This window comes from Lytechinus variegatus, chromosome 1 (assembly GCF_018143015.1).
Source record: "Lytechinus variegatus isolate NC3 chromosome 1, Lvar_3.0, whole genome shotgun sequence".
Lineage (NCBI taxonomy): Eukaryota > Metazoa > Echinodermata > Echinoidea > Temnopleuroida > Toxopneustidae > Lytechinus > Lytechinus variegatus.
In genome coordinates, this window is record NC_054740.1 from 29,319,121 (window position 1) to 29,343,933 (window position 24,813).

The 24,813-nt window shown below is 38.0% G+C and overlaps 1 protein-coding gene across 1 annotated transcript; it reads right to left on the reverse strand.

Annotated features, from left to right (window-relative positions):
* Positions 1–13,150: 13,150 nt before the first annotated feature.
* Positions 13,151–22,862, reverse strand: LOC121430151 (iduronate 2-sulfatase-like). The gene is made up of 6 exons (XM_041627432.1): positions 22,680–22,862; positions 20,259–20,436; positions 17,473–17,561; positions 15,567–16,043; positions 14,787–14,913; positions 13,151–14,230 (listed from the first exon to the last, which is right to left on the reverse strand). The coding sequence occupies exons 1-6, from the start codon at positions 22,860–22,862 to the stop codon at positions 13,293–13,295; spliced, it is 1,992 nt and encodes a 663-aa protein (XP_041483366.1). The 3' UTR covers positions 13,151–13,292.
* Positions 22,863–24,813: the final 1,951 nt, after the last annotated feature.

Here is a 24,813-nt window from a genome sequence, read left to right on the forward strand (position 1 = left end):
TTACAATGCCCACTTTAGCATAAATAATTCACTTCAAGAAAATATAAAGATACTGGATGAAACTTTGGAACCTGAACTTTTCAACAAAGACACCGGTTAATAATTTGCTTTCCTTGTAGTTACACTTATTGCCTGATTTAAAAAAAGCTTTTCCGTAAATGGGTTTTCTGCCAAAATAAATTTCGCATCAAAGTGCACAGAGAGGACGGTTCATGGTGCGTGCGACGATATGCTAGATAAGGTGGCAAATAAACAGAGATGACCAACATCACTAAGTACTGCAGAACAAACAGCTTGGTTTAAGCCATTGCCTTGTGGTAGCTTTCCCGATGTGGTCACAAGCAGCCGCTGGATGCAGCGCTCTGTTGCCTCGCAAACTTTGATGACATCACATGATGCTCTGACAAGTCCACCCCGATTCTTCTCCAGCAAGCTACACTCCATTACCTCACCGGTCGTTAAAGCATCTTTGGCCTCATTCACTTTCAGGGTGAAAAGCCTCATCGGTAAATCCTGGCAGGCCATCTGAAGGATGGGGTAGTTGCAAATCAAATGTCTTCCGAACGTGCCTATAAGCCTCGGCAGAATAGAAGTTAAAGGTCAAGCCCACTTCAGAAAAATGTTGATTTGAATCATTAGAGAAAAATCAGACAAGCACAATGCTGAAGATTTCATCAAAATCGGATGTAAAATAAGAAAGTTATGACATTTCAAAGTTTCGCTTACTTTTAACAAAATAGTTATATTAACGAGCCAGTTACATCCAAATGAGTCGATGATGTCACTCACTCACTATTTCTTTTGTTTTTTATTGTTTGAATTACAAAATATTTCAATTTTTACGAATTTGATGATTAGGACCTCCTTGCCAGAAGCACAAAATGTTAAAATAATGGAATTCCACGTGTTCAGGGAGGAATGAAACTTCATTTCACATGACAATGACGAGAAAATCATAATATTTCATATTTCAAACAATATGTTGTATATTTTCTAATTCTAAATCAAGCGCCCTCTCTTGGTAATGTTAATATTTTCTATGAAAAATAACTGTTTGAACATTTTTATTATATGATTATTGGAAAGTTACTGATGACGTTCATATCCTGAAATTTTCAGCCCATTCCATACTTGGGCAACCGATTGAATTGACTTTGATGTATGTTTAATTCATTTGGTTGAGTTTTTAACCTGAGTTATCACAAGCTTGTTTGTAAATGGTCTATAAAATGTATTCCTAGTCAAGACAATGCGAGGTCACATGGAAATCCAGACCAATATATGGACAGAAAAGTCTTTTTTTTAAGTTGCCTTGTTTTATGATGAAGACAGAAAGGAAATTACTGATCAATTACTTACTGACAGGATTTGATATAAAGTTCAACATTCCGGAACTTACAAAATTTTTCATTGTTTTCAGAATGTTGATGCTTGTAATTGACCGTTGATATTAACTGTGCCTTTATTTTTACTTTAGCATATTTATTGTGTGACCAAAAAAAAGTGTTTAAAGGGGTGTTTTTTCAGTATGTTAAGGACACGGGTCGCACGTGCACTTGTTAAGGGTATCAAAACAACGATATTCAAGAAAAGGGTGGTTTTGAAAGACTGGTCAGTGGTCAATCGCAGGGTCATTTGTATTTATGGTATATTTTTTCCAAAGCTTTTTTTTAAAGACCAGCCAAACGTGTTTAGGATATGTTTTTACCCAAGCCTTTTCCCTGAGATCATAATATTCAGGCGACAACTTTTGGGGCCAAATTGTCCAAATAAAGCCCGCGAAAAACTTGTTTAGGGGGTTATTTTTCACACAGAAAAAAAACTTGTTTAGGAGATGTTTGAAAATAATTTGGTCATTCATGTGTACAGCAATGTGTACTGCCCACCCCCCCCTGGATTCAAACAGAGGGTTGAGATTTTGAATGTGCCGCACATGATCCAGGTGAGGTACCTGATAGGATTAATTCCTTGAATGCACTGAGCTCCGGTGATGGTAGCTCTAGCTAAAACCGAGGTAAGTTTAGTACCACTTTGTATCCTCAGGCAAAAGTGCTATATAAAAGGGAAATTGTCCAAAATACTTATTGGGTTATACTTGTTGCAGAAACGTGCTATTATAATAATAACAAAGTCACCATGCCTTTCCCTTACAATTTTTTTTTAACCTCAATATTTGGCCTGAATGTTTACTGCGTTGCCATATTTATGTATCAGTATTTTAACAGTGCTTGGCCTGAATGGTTTAATGATTTCATTTATTTTTCAAATTGCAGCCAATAGATATGCAACAAGACATTTTAATGATCTCTACTTGCCAAAGTACTGATATTTTTCTTGTTCAATTATTAATCACAGAGGATCTATGAATTGGAATAATTTGAAATCAGAGCGGAAATCTTGCCAGTCATTGTCTCTTTTTAATAGACAATACAAATCATGTCTTATTAATCAATAATTCATTCAATAGATTTTCAGTTGCCTGTTTGACCTTTTTTGTATTGGTGTACACTTCATTTCTTTGTATGATGTTTTAGGAACTAGCCTTGATAGGCCATTGGCCTTTGCTGGTCCCCACATCCAGTACATGTATGTTGTGCTTTCATTTGTTGTTATTGTTATCTCTGAAACTGTATTTTGCTTTATTATCCCTTGCCTCTTAATAATATTTTTTAATATTGTTTTATCAAGTTAAATGTATGATTTTATCTTGGATGCAATTAATGGACATATTATCCAATCAATCAATAAAAAAGAGCCAGCTATTATTATTTTCATTGAATTGAATTATAAGGTAAACATTGTTTTAAATCATTTCCTATATTGTATCTCATGTCTACCTCAAACATGTTTGAGGTACTTTGTCATTATTTTGGTGCCAAAAGTTTGTAATTATGAACAAACTTTGAAAATCTCATCTGATGGGGCAGAAATTTTCTGACAATGTAAAAAAAAGTTGTCAAACTTATCTCGGGGGAGGGGGGGGGGGCTCTGCCACTGTTGGGTATACTAGTGATGGTAAGAGTTCCATTGAGCATAGATTATACATCAGTGATACTCAGTGGTCAGTTCTGCTACTTTACAGGAAGTGACACTTCTCTTGTTTCCTTCCCTTTGTTATTGTTAGAATTCTTTTTTAATCATGAACTGGGTGCTATTTTTGATAGAAAACTGCTTGTAAATAGATAGATTACCCATGACATTCCAATAACCGGTGGCCTGTTCTGTGTTTGAGATGTTTGAAATTTCCCTTGTTTAAAGCATTTATCTTAATGATTATTAACATTTATGAAGGTTAAATACCAATGTTAGCTGATTGGAATCAATATGAAAATCTCATTCAGCATCCAAGAACAAGTTACATTATTGCCTAAAATTGTGCATAACTGACATTATGAAAACGCTTGTTTTTTATGATTTTTGAATTGAATGGTTTAATTACAATAGATGTAATATTTTGGTTATTCGTTGTTTGAATTCACTTGAGTGCGTTGACTGTATCTTGGTTTGTGATGCCTCTGTTATCAAAGTATATTTACTGCCCATTACAAAAGAATCCTGTTATATTAAAAATATGAAAATGTTGAAATTTAAGAACCAATTGTTTTCCTGAATAAGTAATCATATAAAGGGATTCAGGGCTTTTGTACTTTCATAGAGTGACTTCAAGATGAATGTACCAGGTGCTGGATTATTATCATCTTTATTATATCATCATCATCATCATTAGTGATATTATATTGTATTATTACTGAAATTATTGGTATGCTATACGGCAATCCTGACACGGAAAGAATGTTATTGGAGCTTGGGAACTGCCCTGGAATACAAAAAGCCCAGAAAATCCCCATTCATTGCAATGTTAAAGCTTATTAAATGTTGTGGAAGGTATGATGTGAAAACTAGCCCCTGTCAATGTACTGTTTGTAATTTGGTGATAAACAATCACTAATGATTGACTCTGGGGAAGAAAAGAAATATGATGAAGCTGATTAGCTGAACAGGTTGAGAAGAAATGATTTTTGTAAATGCTTAAAAAGGAACCAAGAAAAATATAGTAAATATTTTTTGCACTTAAATTTGATAATTGATTGGAATAATCTCTTAACGAATGTGTATGTAATATTACTGAATCCTTCTAAACTACCATGAGCTATGATAAATTGTAACTGAACAGATGCTTATTCTATTGTCTACAATAATATGAATAATAGAAATAAATTTTGAGTCACAGATTTTAACATAATTTTGCAATACTAGAATAATCATTTTTTATTTTGATTAATCTTGACTGGAATATATTCTGTAAATAACAGTCGTCAAAATAATGTACCATGAAGACCTGTGAGTTACAGATCTTATCACACTTTGCAATAATAATGTTTACATTTTATATTTGAAATAAAACGTTATATAGCTTGCTAATCCATTTTGCTTTGTTTCATTTTTTAATCATGTATATACAGTATATATATATATATATATATGTACTCACTGGTGTATAGCCATGTCTTATTTATAGCTGTTAGATGAATCAGATTTGTACATGGGTTGTGAAATTCAGGGAGATGTGTATGAAACATGTAAGAAAATGATGAGAAGTGACCTTTCTGGGAAGAAATTTTAAACGAGGGAGATGCAAAAATGATGAAAGCAGAATTAAAGCAAGAGTTAGTGGTTGTTGATTTGAGGTCATTGATGAAGGGGATGATCATTGGGAATGTGATGGTGACAGTGATGATGGTGGTGGTGATGGATGACGATGGTGTGATACTGATTGTGATGACAATGATGATAATGGTGATGGCAGTAATGCATAATGGTGGTTGGTGGCGGTGATAGTGATGATGATGGTTGACATCTCTACAGTGCGTCTAAAAAAAAAACGGGACAGATTTGAATTCTATAAAATTTTTGTTTCAAATTATGATCTTTATATTTTGATGTCAATAGGTGCTCTTGGTTCTTATCCTTCAAATGTTATTTAAAAACATTAGTTTCGTCCATGCTTGAGCAAACATGGAATGTTTTTGTCTGGGGTTAAAAAGGAGGCTTGTGCCAAAATGGCATCAAATGATATGATGGTCGGACTTCTTGCTAATGAGCAGACTTCCTCTTCACCTTTTCATTATCTTTGCCATTGTTTTCGAATTTTGCGGTCAAAATTCATTTCTAGATCTACTCATTTGCTTGAATATTTCTGTTGTTGTTCCTTGCTAATATGTTCTCTCTTTTAGGTTTGAATATTCCTTCATTAGGCAAGAACAATTTTTTTAAACCGAAGTTAGGGAGAGCATGTTTTTTCTTCAAATCCATTCATTATGCGCTACAAAGGTTATGGTGCCTTTGAACAGTGGCATACTGATGGCTGGGGGCTTAGGTTGCTCCCCCACCCCCATTAAAAAAAATCATGACCAAGAAAAAGAAGGTGGAAAGAAAAATAACAGAAAACGTAGAAAGTGAAATATGTCAAAATCACAAAATTGTATATTTTAATGAAAAAGTCGCTTCACAACTTTTTGATACATTTTACCCGATCTGCCAAATCTTGCTCCTTCAAATTGACTCAATACACCATTGCTATTGAAAGACATGAATCCTTTCCTGTTTGTCCTGTCAAGCACATAATTAAACTTGGTGAAGAATTTAATAACCCCTTGAAAATAGGATTCATGTCTGTTATAGGTACCATAACATATTTGATTCACATAATAAAATACAATTTGAATAAGTTTTCCCAGTTAATAATGCAAATCTTTTTGCTTGGGTTGACAAAAAGTCCTTTTCTTACTTATGAAGGAAAATACAAAGGTAAAAGAAGTTTGAATGAAAAAACCAAAATAATTCAGGTATACATAAATTTATAAATGAAATTTGACAGCATTATTCGAAAATTATGGCAAAGATAATGAAAAGAGAAAGTCTGCTGGTTAGCCAAAAGTCTAATCATCAAATTTTTCATTTCTGCCATTTTGAAATCCCGACTAAAACGTCCCGTGTTCGCTCAAGCATGAACAAATTTCAATTTCCTAAATGGCATTTCAAGGATAAGATCGCAGATATATAGATATAATATTTTGAAACAATTTTTTCTATAGACTTTTCAAAACAGTCCCGTTTTTTATACGCACTGTATTAGTTACGTTTGTGGTGTTGATGTTGGTTGTTGATAATAATTGAACCTTTTTGTCTCGCCCACCAGAGGTGAAGGCGGTCGTCCTTCCGTCACAAATCTAATGACACATCACTCCACAACTGAGAGTCGCTTTTCAAGCAAACTTGGATGGTAGATGGACTTGATGGACCTGCATGTTATGCTGCAGTTGGAGGTCACATGGTAAGGTCAAAGGTCATTTTCAGGTCAACGTTAAAGTTTACATGCAAGACTCTATATGACACCTAACTTGATCCGCAACCGTAAGTCACTTTTCAACCAAACTTGGATGGTAGATGGACCTGAGGGACCTGCATGTTATGCTGCAGTCGGAGGTCACATGATGAGGTCAAAGGTCATTTCCTGGTCAACGATAAAGTTTACATGCAAGACTCTTATGACACCTAACTCCGCAACCGTAAGTCGCTTTTCAACCAAACTTGGATGGTAGATGGACCTGAGAGACCTGCATGTTATGCTGCAGTCGGAAGTCACATGATAAGGTCAAAAGTCATTTCCAGGTCAACGTTAAAGTTTACATGCAAGGCTCTTTTTTTACACTTAATTCCACAACCATAATTCACTTTTCAACCATACTTGGATGGTAGAAGGACTGGCTTATTATAATCACTCGGGTCGCGTTCGCGTTCGAAAACACTCGGGTTTTGGATTTTTGGCGATTTTTTTTTTTACTTGGATGCAATTTTTTTTCTAAAGTTGTCTTCAATGGGACAAACACGCTGGGAAAATGAAATGAAATTGAAATTCTATTTTCGTTTTAAGCCGGCAAGTGCCTCAAATTAAATGCACTCGCCTACTGCTTAACAAAACAAACAAGCAAATCAGCCATGTGGCTCAATTATCCTAGAATACATCCAGACTTCTGCTGTTTTTATACGAGGACTCCGAGTCGGAACTTGCCATATCTGCCACATCGATATTACATCGTCATCCCCATGTGCGGACATGCATGCCTGCATGCAATTGCCCCAAGGCAGGACCCGGCCACGGTCGGACACGGCGTGCATCGGTAGCATGGAGCAAGGTAACGTGAGTCGAGCCGAGTTAGATCCCACGTTACAGTGCCAGTCAGTCTTCAGCGGTATGCATAGCCAGCCATCCATGGTTTAATGCATATATACGTAATTAGACCAAAAGCTTCGGTCTCTGTAATGTTCGTTGTTCCGCTGAACTCCGTTAGCTCCACTCACCAATACAGAGACCGAAGTTCTAGCTCGATCTGTACAGGGACCCAATGGCCATTGATTTTGGAAATCGATTTTAAATTAATTTTAAAATTGTAATTGTACCTGTTCTAATTAACCGATTTTAAAATCGGCTCCCGATTTTACCACAATCGGCGATCACCTGCCAATCTTCCATCATGCCTTGAAGGAAAAATCAGATATAAAATATCGGCGGACTGACTGGCACTGTAACGTGGGATCTAACTCGGCTCGACTCACGTTACCGGTGCATGCCTTGTCCGACCGTGGCTGGGTCCCGCCTTGGGGCAATTGCATGCATGTCCGCACATGGGAATGACGATGTAATATCGACGTGGCAGATATGGCAAGTTCCGACTCGGAGTCCTCGTATAAAAACAGTAGAAGTCTGGATCTATTCTAGGATAGTTGAGCCACATGGCTGATTTGCTTGTTTGTTATGTTAAGCAAATAAAAAAAAATCGCCAAAAATCCAAAACCCGAGTGATTATAATAAGCCGAAGGACTTGGGGGACCTGCATGTGATGCTGCAGACGGAGGTCACATGGTTAAGTCAAATGTCATTTTCGGGTCAATGTTAAAGTTTACGTGCAAGGCTCTTATGACAAGTGTTATTCCATCCTAGCCATCTCACAATGAAGTTTCGATACAACTCTGTTGCGTGCCCTTGCAAATCACAATATTTCTGGTTTTTTCCATAAGTGGGCGAGACACAAAATCGCTTTTGCCTTATTATTGCCTTTCAATTGATATTATTTTCATTTTGGATATTTTCTTACTTCATTTTTTATTTTTTTTCTAAAACGCAAACTGATAATTGGTAATTTTTGTCTCGCCTGAACCAAGTTCGGAAGAGACTTAGTAATCATTTTTCCCGTTGGCGTTGGTCTGTTTCTTTTACATGCATGTTCCAAAATGTTTAAAGGAGAATGAAACCATGAGAAACAGATAGCTTGTGTGAAAACAGAAAAATCAAAGAAACAGATCAACAAAAGTTTGAGAAAATCTAACAAATAATGAGAAACTTATGAGCATTTGAATATTGCGATCACTAATGCTATTGAGATAGCAAATTGGCAATGCGACAAAGATGTGTGATGTCACTTGTGAACAACTCTCCCCATTACTTTAGTATATATTTCACTTGATTTGTCTCTTATCACATCTATCCATAAATCATGTGTTCTTTCTACATGAGGGCATATAATACATATTTTTTAAGAATACATCATGGATAAAGAGTTTGTATCATCATCAGAAAAAGCAAAAAGAGACATTTTGAGGGTATTTTATAGTCCACCAAAGGAAAAATTGTTCCTTAGTGACATCACACATCCTTGTCGCATTGCCAGTGGGAGGATCTCCATAGCATTAGTGATTGAAATATTCAAATGCTCATAACTTTCTCACTATTTGTCCAATTTTTCTCAAACTTTCTTTATTCTTATTCTTTGATTTTTCTGTTTCTACACAAGCCTATTTGTTCCAAAGGTTTCATTCCTCTTTAAGTTTTTGTTCTACTCGCTCTCTTGTCTTTTTCTGCATGAACTATGTTCATACTTGATACATTATAATCCTTGGGTAATACCACATGTGAAACCGCATGAGAACGCGATGGGGTCAGTGGTCGTATAGGGGTCAGAGGTCAAATAATCTGAAAGTCATGTCCATTTTTTATAAAGTTTCATCCAACTAGGTCTCATTTCTTTATTTCTGCATCAGATATAACTGATGTTCACACTTGGTTCGAATGATCCTTGGGTAACACCACATGTTGTTCAGGGGCCCGTTTACCTTGGAAACCTTGATTCTGATCGGCTGCTTAGCCCTTTTACCTCGGTAGGTGTCAAAATGGCAAAGTTACAACAGTTACAAGTCCTTTACGAAACGGGCGCATCCTCTATAGGGGTCGAAGATGGGTTTTTTTTTAATTTGCTTTAATTTCTTTACTTCTGCATCACTTGTGTTTACACTTGCTACATGATATCACATGTGTGATAATGATAATGCCAAGTTCTGAAAAATGCACGTAACTTTTTAACCTCACTATATACCTCTGCTAGCTCACATTTCCTTATTTTTATTTTTTCTAAATCTCTCCATTTCCCATTTATATATCTACATAAAAAAAACTTTCCCCTCATGTTGCCTGGTCTTATGTCTTTCATCAAAAATTATTCTAGTGAGATTTTAATTAGGATGTTAATTACATATAAATATTTTTTTTACATTGCCCTCTGGGAATTTCAGGATTCTGGAGCTGCCGGGGGATTTGCTCCCTATAGATTCCACCCGCCGCAGGCTTCGCGTATACAAGATATTAAAGGAGAATGAAACCATTGGAACAAGATAGCTTGTGTGAAAACAGAAAAATCAAAGAAACAGATCAACGAAAGTTTGAGAAAAATCGGACAAATAATGAGAAAGTTATGAGCATTTGAATATTGCGATCACTAATGCTATGGAGATAGCAAATTGGCAATGCGACAAAGATGCGTGATGTCACTTGTGAACAACTCTCCCCATTACTTTAGTATATATTTCACTAGAATTGCCTCTTTTATCACATCTATCCATAAATCATGTGTTCTGTCTACATGAGGGCATGTAATACATATTTTTTAAGGATACATCATGGACAAAGAGTTTGTATCATCATAAGAAAAAGCAAAAAGAGACATTTTGCGGGTATTTTATAGTCCACCAAAGGGAAAGTTGTTCATCAGTGACATCACTCATCCTTGTCGCATTGCCAATGTGAAGATCTCCATAGCATTAGTGATTGCAATATTCAATTGCTCATAACTTTCTCACTATTTGTCCGATTTTTCTCAAACTTTCTTTATTCTTATTCTTTGATTTTTCTGTTTCTACACAAGCCTATTTGTTCCAAAGGTTTCATTCCCCTTTAAGGAGAAAACGGAGAAAGAGACAAAAAAGAGTAAGCTTTGAAGAAAAAGAATGTTTATGAAATACGGGGAGTGAGTGCCCAGGTGGCCACTTACATTGACAAGTGGATACCATGCAGGATCAAAAAAAAGGCTTTTTCAAGATAGGGCACGTTACGTACGTAACGTATCAAGGGTGTAAAAAACACTAAAATAATGAAAAAGGGATATCTATTTTCGCTAAGAAGCTACGTGTTTAGGGTCAAATTTGCGACGGTATAAAAATTAAGACCGAATTGTTTTATACAGGTTTTACTTTTTACCCCAATAGTCAACACTATGTGTTTATACAGAGTACGATTTGCGCGAGGTGGGGCTATACGGGCTGTACTAAACCCAACGATGTATAGGGGCCGACGACCGACGTCCGCGACATAATTGAAGTATTGCTGTAGGTACTTGTTTAGGGGTTCAATTCAGGGGAATTGCCAAAAGTTTCGTTTTGTTTCCAATACATGTTTAGGGTAGGGTTTCATCACACACCGATACTTGTGATGGGGTGCATTTTCAGAATATGGGAAATACGTGTTTTGGGTGCTTTTCGAGACTCCATGGTCGCGCATGGTATCCACTCGTCGATGGAAGTGCCCCCCCCCCCCCCCGAGTCAGTTACATCCAAATAAGAGAGTCGATGATGTCACTCACTCACTAGTTCTTTTGTTTTTTATTGTTTGAATTATACAATATTTCAATTTTTACGAATTTGACGATTAGGACCTCTTGCCTGAAGCACAAAATGATAAAAATAATGCAATTCCACGTGTTCAGGGAGGAATTAAACTTCATTTTACATGACAAGGACGAGAAAATAACAATATTTCAGATTTCATATAGTAAAATACATAAGAAATAGTGAGAAAGTGATGTCATCAACTCTCTCATTTGCATGTAACTGGCTCGTTCATATGACTATTTTGTTGAAAATAAGCGAAACTTTAAAATGCCATAACTTTCTTATTTTACATCCAATTTTGATGAAATTTTCAATGTTATGTTTGTTGAATTTTTCTCTTTTTATTCAAATCAAGTTTTTGTTGGGGTGGACTAGTCCTTCAAGAAGGCGGACCTATAAATGACGTTATTTTTTTATCTACAAGACACCAAGATCATTGGGTATAGTGCTTTTGGTTAAATCCCGTCACTCCTTTTGCGACCGATTGATGTCATAAGCTTGTCAGAGAAACTCTAGATATTATTACCCTAATATCAGACGTAAACACGCCAAATCATACAAAGAAACAGTTATCAATATTCAATCATAAGAATAAAGGAATTACAAAGAAAAAACACGATTCTGTTTTAAGACAAGATATTTCATAATATGTTGTCTTCGCAACATGACAATGAAGACATGTCATAATTAAAAAAAAAAATGCAGGGCCTTACCTTTGTTTTTTTCTTAGGGAGCCAGCCGGGCTCCTCAAGCACTTTTTAGGGGGCCCACAAGGGTTTTAAGGAGCCAAAGTTTATCACATTTTCTTTTGCATAATGCTGGTCATGAACCATTCAAAAATTAAAACACACCATCACGATATATGTTTTGAAAAATAATAATCATCAGCACCATTTTTCAGGGTAAATCAGATTTTAAGCGTATTTTGACACCCCAACTCCACTAGTCACTGGAATACAACATTCACAAACACAATGACTTTTTTTTCATTTTTAATGACCCCCCCCCCCCCATTTTTACAAACATTTATTTTTTGATAGATTTTGGCACGATATAAAAAAGTGTTTTTTCCCTTTCTTCTTTATTTCTCTCTTTTTTCTTGCTTTTTTTATTGGGGGGGGGGGTGTTCATGGCCCCACCCCGTCCCTCCAGTATACCAGTGCATAACACATTTGTTTTCAATGAACACAAGAAAAGAATCCTTTCATATTAAACGCACCAGCTGGTGAGATTCCAGGCCTGGCAGAGGAGGCGAAGGCAAAATGATATATCCATCGCCAAAATATAGCGATTAGAATGAAATGTCAATATGATGATAGATCCGTCTTGGATAATCTGCATGTAGGCCTATATAACATCCTTTATACCACAAAGTCACCACTTTGGAATAGAGGATGTGTGACACTTCCTCTATTCCAACTGTCATGGCACTGGACCCCCCCCCCCAAAAAAAAAAAAAAAAAAAAAATGCCACCCATACAAAATGGAGAAAGGGACAAAGTGAAATACATCACATTTAATTTTCCTTCGTTTTACTGAATTTGGCCATATGACGAGTTCCTTAATGTATTGGCTCACATCGTCATTGGTGTAATCATAGAAAGAACAGGAAGAAGAAGACAAAAATATCACGAGATATCTTTCATAACATGCATGATATACCCATAGCGCACGTATATCCACCTTGCTAGGTGCTCCTATATTACCCCGGCTAAGCTAGTCTACCGATTCCGGCGCGCAAAGCTTTTTGAGGAATTACTTCCTGCCGGTACCCATTTACCTCACCTGGGTTAAGTGCAGCTTAATGTGGGTCAATTTCTTGCTGAATTAAGAAAACACGCCATGGCTTTGAATCGAACCCACGTCCTTCAGATTGACCACGAAGTCCCCATAATTATTAACCCATATGGATCAAATGGGACCCATATAGAAACACAGTTCTGTGTCGCCGGGGGGGGGGTCCAGATTGGCCATGTAGGATTTAAGATGGCATGCCCAGAGTTTACCTACGTAATCTCACTTGACCCATATGGATCATAATTGGGCCCGTACATTCCCATATGAGTGGCACATGTGGGGCCAGATCGTTGCCCAGATAAATCCCATTTGGGTCCCACATATTTTCCTGAATGGTTGTAACATTAGTAATGAAAATAAACTTAAGTTCATCAAAATATCCCATACAGTTAGAGCACTGTTGATTAGAAGAAAGAGCTAGATGTATTAGTTTTCAACTCACAATAACCAGATAACATACAGTGATCTTAAGAGCCACAAACTGCATTTAAATCATGTCAGCTTCCGGTCCTAAAAACTGGAAGACTATCTCTCCATCCTCTCCTCAACTGAAGACTCAAGTTTTCAATCAAATCATGATAACATTTCTCATTAGCAACGTTATTATCTTGACGTGGATCTCCATCGTTCAGGTACAATTCTCTTGCTTTCACATCGGACCAGTTCCCTTGAAAGGTGATATGATCAAAACCGATCCATTCCGTGTAGTGGTATCTCTCTGTCCTCATCGAGTATCCCATAATCTTGATTAAGTCCAGAGGTGGCAAGTCGGTCTTCTTAGTAGGGTAAATACTAGGCCGAGGGTATTGACTGAAAGTTGCGTTTTTCCATCTAGAGAAATTCATAGAGGTAACGTCTTGACAGCGTTCGTGGCGCTCATGATCAATATCTCTGTTATTCAGGTATGCCACTTTTTGGAGAAGTGGTGCGAAGCTGTATCCTTCAGAACAGAATGTCACGTTGAAAGGGTTTGGAGGGCAAAGAGGCGGCACTGGAAGGCCTGCCAGGTTGGCAAAAGTAGGAAACAAATCAACGAACTCTACTAACTCATCAATTTTGTTCTGCGATAGTAATTTCCGCCTTCCTGTATCAAGTCGGAAAGATTTCGCCGATTTGAACTCTTCATTTCTTGTCTGGTTCTCAATGTTCTTTGGAACTTTCAAATTGTTGCCATCGAAACGAGAATCAATTTTGGTAATAGTCTGGTGATGTTCTATGGAAGAGCTTTTACCAGTTCCCAAAGTGGCTTCTTTTATTCTGTTTCCATAAAGATTACTTTGGAAAGAAGGTGACAGTGGGTCGATGAGGGGAAACTTCCTTGAAGCAAAAGAATCCCTATCTGTTACCCCTGGCACATGAAGTATTAGTGGTGCCCTTGTGGCTAGATGGTAATTAGAGGTCTTGCACCATTCCCCGTGATCTCCTAGCTGGTAACCTGCAACAAAATAGAGAGTAAACATGAGCATCGTTGACTCTTTCTAATTACTACGTAAAAGTAAGAAACAGAAACGATTTAGTCTCTTAAAGAATAAATGAGCATGGATAATGTGATATAGTGGTTTGGATGGCAGGAGCATTATGGAAGTTCATTATGAGACAGGGGTGTAAATAGGGCAGGGCTTTGCTGAATCGAAAGGAAAATTTGACAAGAAAATGGACGGGTTACTTCTAAATGGTCAGGGGGGAAATAAGGTTTCCATTTCAAAGTGATGACATATTTAGATTCAATTTCTATGTTTTATCATACCAACCGAGTTTTCAGAAAGTGCTACCTATGGTCACCATAATAGTAGCGCTTCCTGAAAGCACCCAAGATTTGTTATTGTGTTGAACACTTTGATGAAGAAAATATCTATATGATCAATATCCAATTTACTACTCAAACCTACATCTCCTTCTCCATTGCATTTGCCATACTAACTTATCCATGAATCCCATTCTTTCTTTCAGAACACAATTTATATTAAAAATAATAATAATTTCGTATTTACCATGATCCCCTACGATAGAGATAATTGTATTTTTCTCATGTCCCCAGTCTTCGAGCGCCTGTAGGAGCCTCCCAACTAGATAGTCGGTAAAACTTGTAGCTGCGTAATAATTCTGCCGCATCGAGGCCTATGAAAGGTGAAATTATATATTAAAAAAAATATACATGTTACATATGTCGGTCTAGGAACAACCTGAGGAGTGAGAGGCGGACATTGGTGAACAGACAAGAGACCTCCGTCAGCATGGTCCACGGTCCCTCCACTTCTGTTGTCACTGTCAGAGCCTCACGCCGGGGCCTCACGTTCCGTTACATTTACTGACTGTTTAAAACCATGACAAATCTTTTGTAATTACTATTGTTGTTTTTACAATCTTGTTCAACCTTCATTTCTTCCCATGTGGTTTAGCCTCCGTTTCACAGCATGTAATTTGTCAGTTCATGTCCTTGGCTTATAATCAAGCTATGATTTTAAATATTTCAATAAAGTAACATTAAAAAAAAATCTCTCAAGGAGATGGGTTAATGGGAATGAGAGCACTCATATAAAAAAAAAAAATCTGTGATCTTTTTTAGGTTTTGTTTTCTGACATGCAGGTTGGTAATCAACGAGACAAATAGTCATCAGTACCATCACGTCGATCGTCTAAATCAATGACTGGTGATTGCCTTGCTTCTCATTCCCTACTGAAAAACAAGATAAAGGCGACAAAAAGTAATAGTAGGAACTAGGAAGAGAAATATGAATTACAAAGAAAGAGAAAGAGCCGAACAAACTTACATGGTATTCCAAAGGAATGGTCCCGAATGGAAAGCTAAGATTTAATGCTTTAATGTCATCTCTTTCTCTGAGTTGTTTGAAAGTTTCCCATGCCACGGTCGGTAGGTTTTCGGGAATGTTCGGGTCGGGAGCGATCATTACCGATTCGAGCGGATACAAATTTTGGAAATCCTTGGGATACTTCCACGGTAAGTGCGGCTTCCTGAATCCGACGGCCAGAAAGAAGGGTAGTTTCACCACCGGGGCTCTCTTGCTTCGTCTTGATGTCGATCCATGTGGATGCAAAGCCGCTTCAAGCTTAGAATAAAGGGCAGCATCCTGCCTTTTGATACGTTTAGGTTTTGGAGAGAGTATCTTGATGAGATTTTCAGTGATTTCAAGTGTCTGTAGGTCTGGTAGAGTCTTCTCTGGCATCTTATCCACATCAACCGGGCACATCGCATTGTCGTATAGGTTGCCGTCTAGACCGGGACACACCTAGTTTGCACAAAAATGAAAAATAGATTGATACACTCAGTGGCGGATGCCCGGGGGGGGCCACTTACATTGACGAGTGGATACCATGCGCGACCAAAAAAACACGTAAAAAGGATGTCTTTTTCACGATAGGGCACGTTACGTACGTAACGTGTTAAGGGTGTCAAAAGCACAAAAATAGTGGGAAAAGGGTATCTATTTCGCGAGGAAAATTACGTGTTTAGGGTCGAATTTGCGGGGATGATAAAAAATAAATTAAAATGTTTTATAAAGGATGTCCTTTTTGCCCCAACACTTCGTGTTTAGAGTCCGATTTGCGCGAGGTGTACAAGGTGGGGTCGTACTTAACCAAATAAGGTAAAGCCGACGACCGATGGACCCGTAACAATAAAACATTCCTGTACTTGATTAGGGGTTCATTTTAGGGAATATTTGCCAAGAGTATTGTTTCCAATACTTGTTAAGGGTAGGGTTTCATACGCCAATACTTTTTAAGGGGTGCATTTTCAGAATATGGAAATTACGTGTTTAGGGTGCTTTTTGAGACCCCATGGTCGCGCATGGTATCCACTCGTGAATGGAAGTGGCCCTCGTGAATGGTATCCACTCGTGAATGGAAGTGGCCCCCCCCCCGGGGGCGGATGCAGGGAGAGAGTGGGCACAACCGACATTGGCCCCCACCCCTTTGAGAGACATCAACAATATTTTTAGTGGAACAGGTCATGCACGGACAACTTTTTCATTTTTGCTTGTCGAACTGTTCATGGAACAAAATGACATCGATTTGGTAGTGAAGACCTTTTTTTTGCTTGTCAAATTTTACTTGGAACCAATCAACTCGATTTGATAGTGAAGACCTTTTTTGGAGGGGCGGGGAGCTAATATTCTTGTATACAATCCCCCTTTTTTTGAAATCCTGGATCCGCCCCCGGATATGCTTTTATTATCACTTTTAATTATGATTATGGCTGTCTAGCATGCTCACTATGAAAACTCAGTGCCGAACATTCAGGGCGGCACAACATTGACAAAATCTGGAATGAATTATTTCACATGACTTTCTACCATTTAAAATTTACGAATTCCTCTGACTTTCGAGAAACTACCCGGCGACCTAAATTTCGTAAACTCTTACATTTTTCTTTCTTCCTTTTTTTTCTTTGGAGGGGGGGGGAGGCAGAATGGGTTGTGGGACCACTTGTTTTTATGACTGAGTTTAACATTTCCTTTTTCATTTTTTTTTACAAACCTTTAAAGGCAGTATAATGATTTCATGGATGAACGAAATGGGCAATTTTTATCTGCCTAATGTCTCTCCATGTCATAATAATTATTTTAACAGCAAACACTGACTGACACTGGATAAAGTATTCAAGGGCCTACATAGTGATTACTAGATAAGGTCGATCTAAAAGTTTGTAAAATATACCTTTGCATCCGAGTAGCTTTGTGTGGAAGGTTGGTATGCTGGAAGGGTCCAGCTATATGGATAGTCGTCAGTCATTCCACTAGGTGCACCTATATCATGATCAAAATGGATGAGTATATGGATATCAGTTAGACATTGGGGTACAGAGTATTGAAGGGGAATGCTGCCTTGGCCATAAATGATGTGTTGGGAAGGAGAAAAATGAATTAACAGAATAGTGAAAGCCAAAAAATCGGACAAGCAATAAGAAAGCCATAGCTGCTTTGAAAATGAGATCACTAACAGTATGTATACTTCAAATTGGCAACTGGGTAAGTAAATTACGACAAGGGGCAAGGACAACTTTTCCATAGGTCATGTACTTTACTATCAGGGATTTTTGGTTTTCTCTGAAGTAACCCCATCTATATAGCGAGTTAAATAATATTCAGAAAAAGGAATTTACATTAGAAATCCGTAGTTTTCTTGAGAGTTGAGGAAAACTTCAGCTGTGCGGATATTTAGATCGACAAATTTAAGCGGGGAGCGAGGTTGGATGGAGGGAAAAAGGCGAGAATCTGATGGGATAGAAGGGGAGAGATTGCGAGAGGGAGAGGGAGAGAAATAAGAGTGAGAGGGGGAGAGAGAGTGAAACTAGAGAGAAAAGAACAGAGATTGAGATGGAGAGGGGGGGGGGTAGTGAGGGCATTATACGAGTCCGTTCATTCATGTTCATAAATAAACAGAGAGAGAGCAAGAGAGAGTGAGGGGGTGAAGATGAGAAACTAAACAAAGGAACGGAGATTGAGACGGAGGGGGGTGGCAAAGACAATATGCGAGTCCATTCATTTAAGTTTCATAAAGAAACAGAGAGGTTGCAAGAGAGACTGGGTAGGGGGAGAGAGATTCTATGCTAGATGGGGGGGGGGGGCAAAGAACTTGGCCATCACAGAGAAAGAAACAGATTTGGATGGAGGGTGACGAGGACATTATGCGAGTCCGTTCATTCATGTTTCATAAATAAACAGAAAGTGTAATAAAGAGTGGGGGAGAAAGAGAAACTAAAGAAAGGAACAGAGATTGAGATGGAGGGGGTGGAGAGAGATTTTATGCGCTAGAGGAGGGGGGGGGGGCAAAGAGAAAGAGAACTTTGCCATAATAGAGAAAGAAACACCGAGATTTGGATGGATGGGGAGGGGGGTGGCGAGGACATTACGCGAGTCAATTCATGCTTCATAAAGAAACAGAGAGAGTGGTGTGCAAATTGATGAAGCCACAGAACTATCGGTATAGTCCATGCGCCTGCGCACTTCACTTTTTTAGCTCAACTTATGAATAATTCATGCGCCATAGCGTTCCCATGTACAGAAAAAATATTCGCCCCCGGCGGGGGGGGGGGGGAATTACATTGACTAGTGGATACCATGCGCGACCCCCAAAACGCGTAAAAAGGATGTCTTTTTTATGATAGGGCATGTTTCGTACATAACGTAATAAGGGTATCAAAAACACTAAAATAATGAAAAAAGTTATTACGCTAGGAAAGATGCTTTCAAATTTGCGAGGGTATAAAACACACTAAAATGTTGCATAAGGGATGTACTGTTTGCCCCGTCAACACTACGTGTTAAGAGTCCTATTTGCGCGAGGTTTTAAAGGTTGGGCCCGGTTGGGCCCAAAGACCTTAGTTGGGCCGTACTATATACCCCATGATGTAGGTGATGTTAAAACCAACGACCGAAGTCCGTGACATGAATAAAATATCATTTCACTTAATCGTTGGAGTTCAATTAATGGAATACTTGCCAAAGGTATCGTTTTCTTTCCAATACTTGTAAAAGGTCAAGTCCGCCTCAGAAAAATGTTGATTTGAATCAATAGAGAAAAATCAGACAAGCACATTGCTGAAAATTTCATCAAAATCGGATGTAAAATAAGTTATGACATTTCAAAGTTTCGCTTATTTTTAACAAAATAGTTATATGAACGAGCCTGTTACATCCAAATGAGAGAGTTGATGACGTCACTCACTCACTATTTCTTTTGTTTTTTATTGTTTGAATTATACAATATTTCAATTTTTACGAATTTGATGATGAGGACCACCTTGCCTGGTGTACAAAATATTAAAATAATGGAATTCCAAGTGTTCAGGGATAAATGAAACTTAATTTCACATGACAATGACGAGAAAATCCAAATATTTCATATAATAAAATACAAAAGAAATAGTGAGTGAGTGATGTCATTAGTTCCCTCATTTGCATACCGACCGAGATGTGCATATCACTGTTTTGTGAAATGAAGCGAAACTTTAAAATGTCATAACTTTCTTATTTTACATCCGATTTTGATGAAATTTTCAGTGTTATGCTTGTTGAATTTTTCTCTTTTTATTTAAATCAAATTTTTGTTGGGGTGGACTTGTCCTTTAAGGTTAGGGTTTCACACGTCAATACTTGTGCATTTTCAGAATATGGAAAATACTTGTTTGAGTTTTTCGAGACGCCATGGTCGCACATGGTATTCACTCGTCAATGGAAGTGCCCCCCCCCCCCCCCCCATTCCGTGATCCATTCACAATGATGGCAGTATACCTTGACAGTGCGGAGTATGAATGTGAAATTTTTACTTTATGACTGACTCCCGGGCTGACTCTAAATTTGCCTTCCCCGTGTACTGGCCCATCTTCCCTCTCTTTGCACGACACCCTTACCCACTCACCCCCCCCCCCCCCCCCCCCCCCCACACCCACACACCCGTCTCACACTGATATATTAATGTATTTCTTTTCTGGGTGGCTGTACCTGGATGGAAAACTTTTCCAACTGAAAGTGTGATGTAGCCGTTGTCTTTGAAGTGCTGCGGTATGGTTGTGTAGTTTCCGGCGTGCGTTCTCCAGTAAGAACCGAAGTCATACAGGCGAGTTGTGTCGGGACGTCGTCCTGTCAGAAAAGATGTCCGGCTGGGGGCACACACCGCTTGCTTCATAACAAAATATTTTAAAAAATCCTTGATTACTTCTTCGTGTGAGTCTCTATAGAAATAGCACTGTCAGAAACTCCCTACCTATAGCTACTTTTCGGCAAAATGCTTTTGCCACTATTCACCCGTCCCAGCGTAAGATTGGTCATACCATTCTATAATGGTTATCCTATCCATCGAATTAGGAAGCTCTTCACTATCATAATCACTATCATCAACATCATCTTCACCATCACCATCATCATCATCACCACCACCATCGTCACAACCAGCATCGACATCACCATCATCATCACCACCACCGCCATCACTATCACCATCATAATCACCATCATCATCACCACTATCATCACCACCATCATCACCACCATCATCATCACCATCATCACCACCACTATCATCATCACCATCATCATCACCATCATCACCATCATCACCACCATCATCATCACCATCGATCATCATGATCATCACCACCATCATCACCATCACCATCATCATTACCACCATCATCACCACAATCATCATCACCATATCAACATCTCCATGGAAGTCAGAGCGGAGGGTTATCTTTTGTGTTTGGGGGCGCAACAATAATAGCCCCCCCCCCCATCGCACATGAACAAAGGATAACGCCCATCATCATCGGAAACTACGGCGAGTAGCCTTTTATTTGATTTATCATAGATATAGGGTAAACCAAAATAAATGACGTCTCAAGCAGAGATAAAATTATGAAATGTAAAAAAAAAAATTAGATAATTCCTCGTCATTTCCGTCTTCAGGCGCGGATCCAGGAGGGAGCCGAGCCGGCCCCCCCCCCCCCCCCCCCTATTTTTTTGACAACCAGCAGAAAAAAGTGTACTCTTTATCTTGATAGAAACTACGAAAAACAGAATGAAAAGTAAAAAAAGAGGTATTATACCCATGATGTGTAATTTACAGCCTCGTAGCGGCCGGCCCGACCCCGAAAGGAAACAAGAGAAAGGTGAGGGGAAGAATTGGAAAATAGATTTCATGAGGATTAAATGACACTTCATTTATCCAGTTCTGAAATCAATTTGCACACAATATTTTAGCTCGCACATCAAGCTTTCATTATTTTGTTTGATTTACACAAATTTTTATATTAAAATTTTCAGCTCGCGCTGCGCGCTCGAATTGTTTGATTTGTGAGATACCTATCCTCTTTGGAAATTCTTTCCAAAATTTGTCAAAATGCTCTTTTATCATGTCAGTAATTCAAAAAATTAAGCTCGTGCTCCAGGCTCGCATTTAATTGTTTGAGACACACAGCTTGTTCTTTATTTAAATAAAAACTCGCTTAGACTGTCCAGTTTTCAGGTCGGAATATCACACTTTGAGCTCGCGCTTCGCACTCTCATTATTTATCGGTGATACTTGTATCCTCTTCATTAATCACTAACAACAGTCCTAGCTAATTGAGTTCTTTTTCACGGTATTATAATAAAATTTAGGCTAGCATTGTTTAGTTGGATACTTATCTTTGTTCATGATTATAAAAACTGCTCAGAATCTTCATTTCTAATACATAAAATATCAAAGAATTTTAGCTCGCATGATATATTAAGACCACATGAGATAATCGCAATGTTGTGAGTTCGAATCCCTATTCTGCCATTGTCTCCACTTTGATAAGAAGGTCCAAGAATAAAATCTGTCGTCTATAACATGTATAAAGTCAGCCACTATGACTGATTAACCTAGACGTAAAATGTTTCCTAGGTAATTGGTTATATACCAGCTTGGTGTTTACCAGCAAAATGCTGTCCTGCCGAGGTCCTACGGGAGTTACCACAAACAGAAACATAACAGATACCTTATCTTGTTTATAACAATAAAAACTAACATATACTTAAAACTTCAGTCTTTAGTTAGGACTACCCCCTTAAAAAAAAAATCAAATTATAGCGGCCAATCGAGAAAAAAGTTGATGAATATATTCCCCCCCCCCTATTGGCGAAAGCTGGATCCGCCCCTGGTCTTCTTCCATTATTGTTCTCGTTTTTGCTTCAATTTAATTAGAATAGCATAGGCCTACCTAGTGCCTTATAGGGCCCTGTGTCTGTGCAAGTGTGCATCTATGGTTTATAATGATTTTAATCATTATGATTAGTAGTAGGAACCGCGACGGCAGTTGGCGATAACTTATGAATCCCTGTTATGATAATGGTCGCTTACTTTACCGCGATACAGTGCGTCAAAGAAAAAAATATACTTACCTGTACCATAGCGTTAGTAAAGACGGCTGACTGAGCTGCTAGTTGATCGATATTTGGTGATATGATCGGACCCCCATAGCATCCAAGTGATGGCTGTAGATCATCTATGACGATAAATAACACGTTGGGTCTTCTCGAAGTTAGGCCTACGAGATCAATAATCGAAAATATGTATTGCGGCATGAATGAAATTAACAAAGGGGAAAGGGCTAATAATAAGATTCGAGCTTTTCATTATTTTGTCTAGTTACGAGTTACGACCATCTTTCTTGTGCTAACAATCAAACTAAAATCTTGGGTACAGCATCTGTTGCTGAAGCATTCAATAATTATTTCTTTTGATATCGGTCAGATTACAATTTTCCTCGTGACTACATTCATTCAACCGTATATCAGCTTTACTCCTCTTTAACCAACTTCTCATCAATCTGCCTCACATGTTATCAAAGCATGTAGTCATTAATTCTACCCACTTTGATTTACAATGTCGCAATGCCCTACGAAAGACCATTAGTGCCACGAACAAAAAACCCACTATTTCTACTAATCTGTATATACAGATTACGGTATTTCTGCTCATGGGTGTCGATCGGTATTCTTGGTTGGGGGATGATTGACACAAATGTTCTTGTGGATGGGGATCTTTCAACATTACCCCCACTAAAATCACAAGTTAGGACATTTGGGAGTGATTGATATGCATGGTGTTCTTGGAAATTCCCTCATTGTTGTAGTGTACTGTACTTATATAATTTTTTTGAAAATTCAATTTGTGTTACAAGTAAGCCTACTCTAAACTCATATGAAAGAAAAAAATGACAAAAATTGTCTGGACCATGTACATAGTGATCTGTTTATTGAGCATGATGTATACACAGGGGCGTCGATCCATTTTTCAGATGGGGGGGGGGCAAAATCATGCATCAACGTTCCAAAGGCGCTCGATCACACAAAACGAACAAGCTCACCTACACACCCCTACACACATAGGCCTATATAATAAATATATATATGCATATATATATATATATATATATATATATATATATATATATATATATATATGTGACTCATAAGAAACACATATCTCACCCTCACCAACAATGCGAGTGCGAAGCGCGAGCTGAAATTTTTTAGTATGACATGAAAAATGTACCTGTTTAGGTTTGTTTGTATATAGTAACTCATGAGGAGGATAGATACATGTATCTCACTAGAGAGCGCCATTTATATTCTGACGTGAAAGCTTGATATTCTAAACATTTTTGGTACCAATGATTAAGATGGGTATCTAGAAGAACAATAGATGCGAGCGCAAAGCGGCAGCTGAAAATTTTGATATATCGAGCAGAAAAAAGACAGTTTAATGGACGCTTTTAATAAAGAACAAGATATATATCCAACAAAAGATTATTGCAAATCGAAGCGGGAGTTCTTTTGAGGTTTACAACTGAAAACGGGACATTCTTTTCACCTATTTAATCAGAAATGATGCGATCGCGAAGTGCGAGCTGAAAATTTTTATATTCCAATCTGAAAAGAAGACATTTTAAATCAAAATCGAGTTGGTATCTCAATCTCGCTTGCTGGTTTCAGTGTAGCATTACAATCTTATTTTATTTTTTAGTTGCTCATGCGGAATTATTGGGAAGGGGGCAAAACGATATGTCCCCCCAATATTTTCATTGGTGGGGCGATCGCCCCCCCCCGGCGACGCCTCTGTGTATACAACTTCTCTCTTAAATCTAACCCGACTGGCAATATCTTTTTTCTTAATGCATGATGACAAAATGCAGATTCGGACCAATTAAGACTAGCACAAATTACAAACTGTGTGGCTTCTCGTGCGCCATTGGGCTTACCGTCATTCCATAGACCTATTTAGCTATATGGTCATTCCTTAGCCGATTTATCTTGCCACCCTTTTACTCCTGTTTATTTTTCCACCCTTTTGAATTGATTTATTCAAATTAATTTATTCACCACTGGTGGGATGGAACACCCTATCAACAAAAGTTGTTTTTCGTTGGGGTCATTTTATGCCATGTGTTAAAAAATATCATTTACATTTCATTCTTTTTCATCTTGAACCTCCACCCATCTGTTTGATAGTCCTGAAAAAGAATGTTTTTAT

Coding starts and splice junctions, on each gene's coding strand:
- LOC121430151 (XM_041627432.1), bottom strand. CDS start 22,862: ATGCCGCAATACATATTTTCGATTATTGATCTCGTAGGCCTAACTTCG. Junction 17,562..20,258: donor TGGAAAAGTTTTCCATCCAG/GTACAGCCACCC, acceptor ATCATGATATAG/GTGCACCTAGTGGAATGACT. Junction 14,914..15,566: donor CCATTCCTTTGGAATACCAT/GTAAGTTTGTTC, acceptor CACCTTTCATAG/GCCTCGATGCGGCAGAATTA.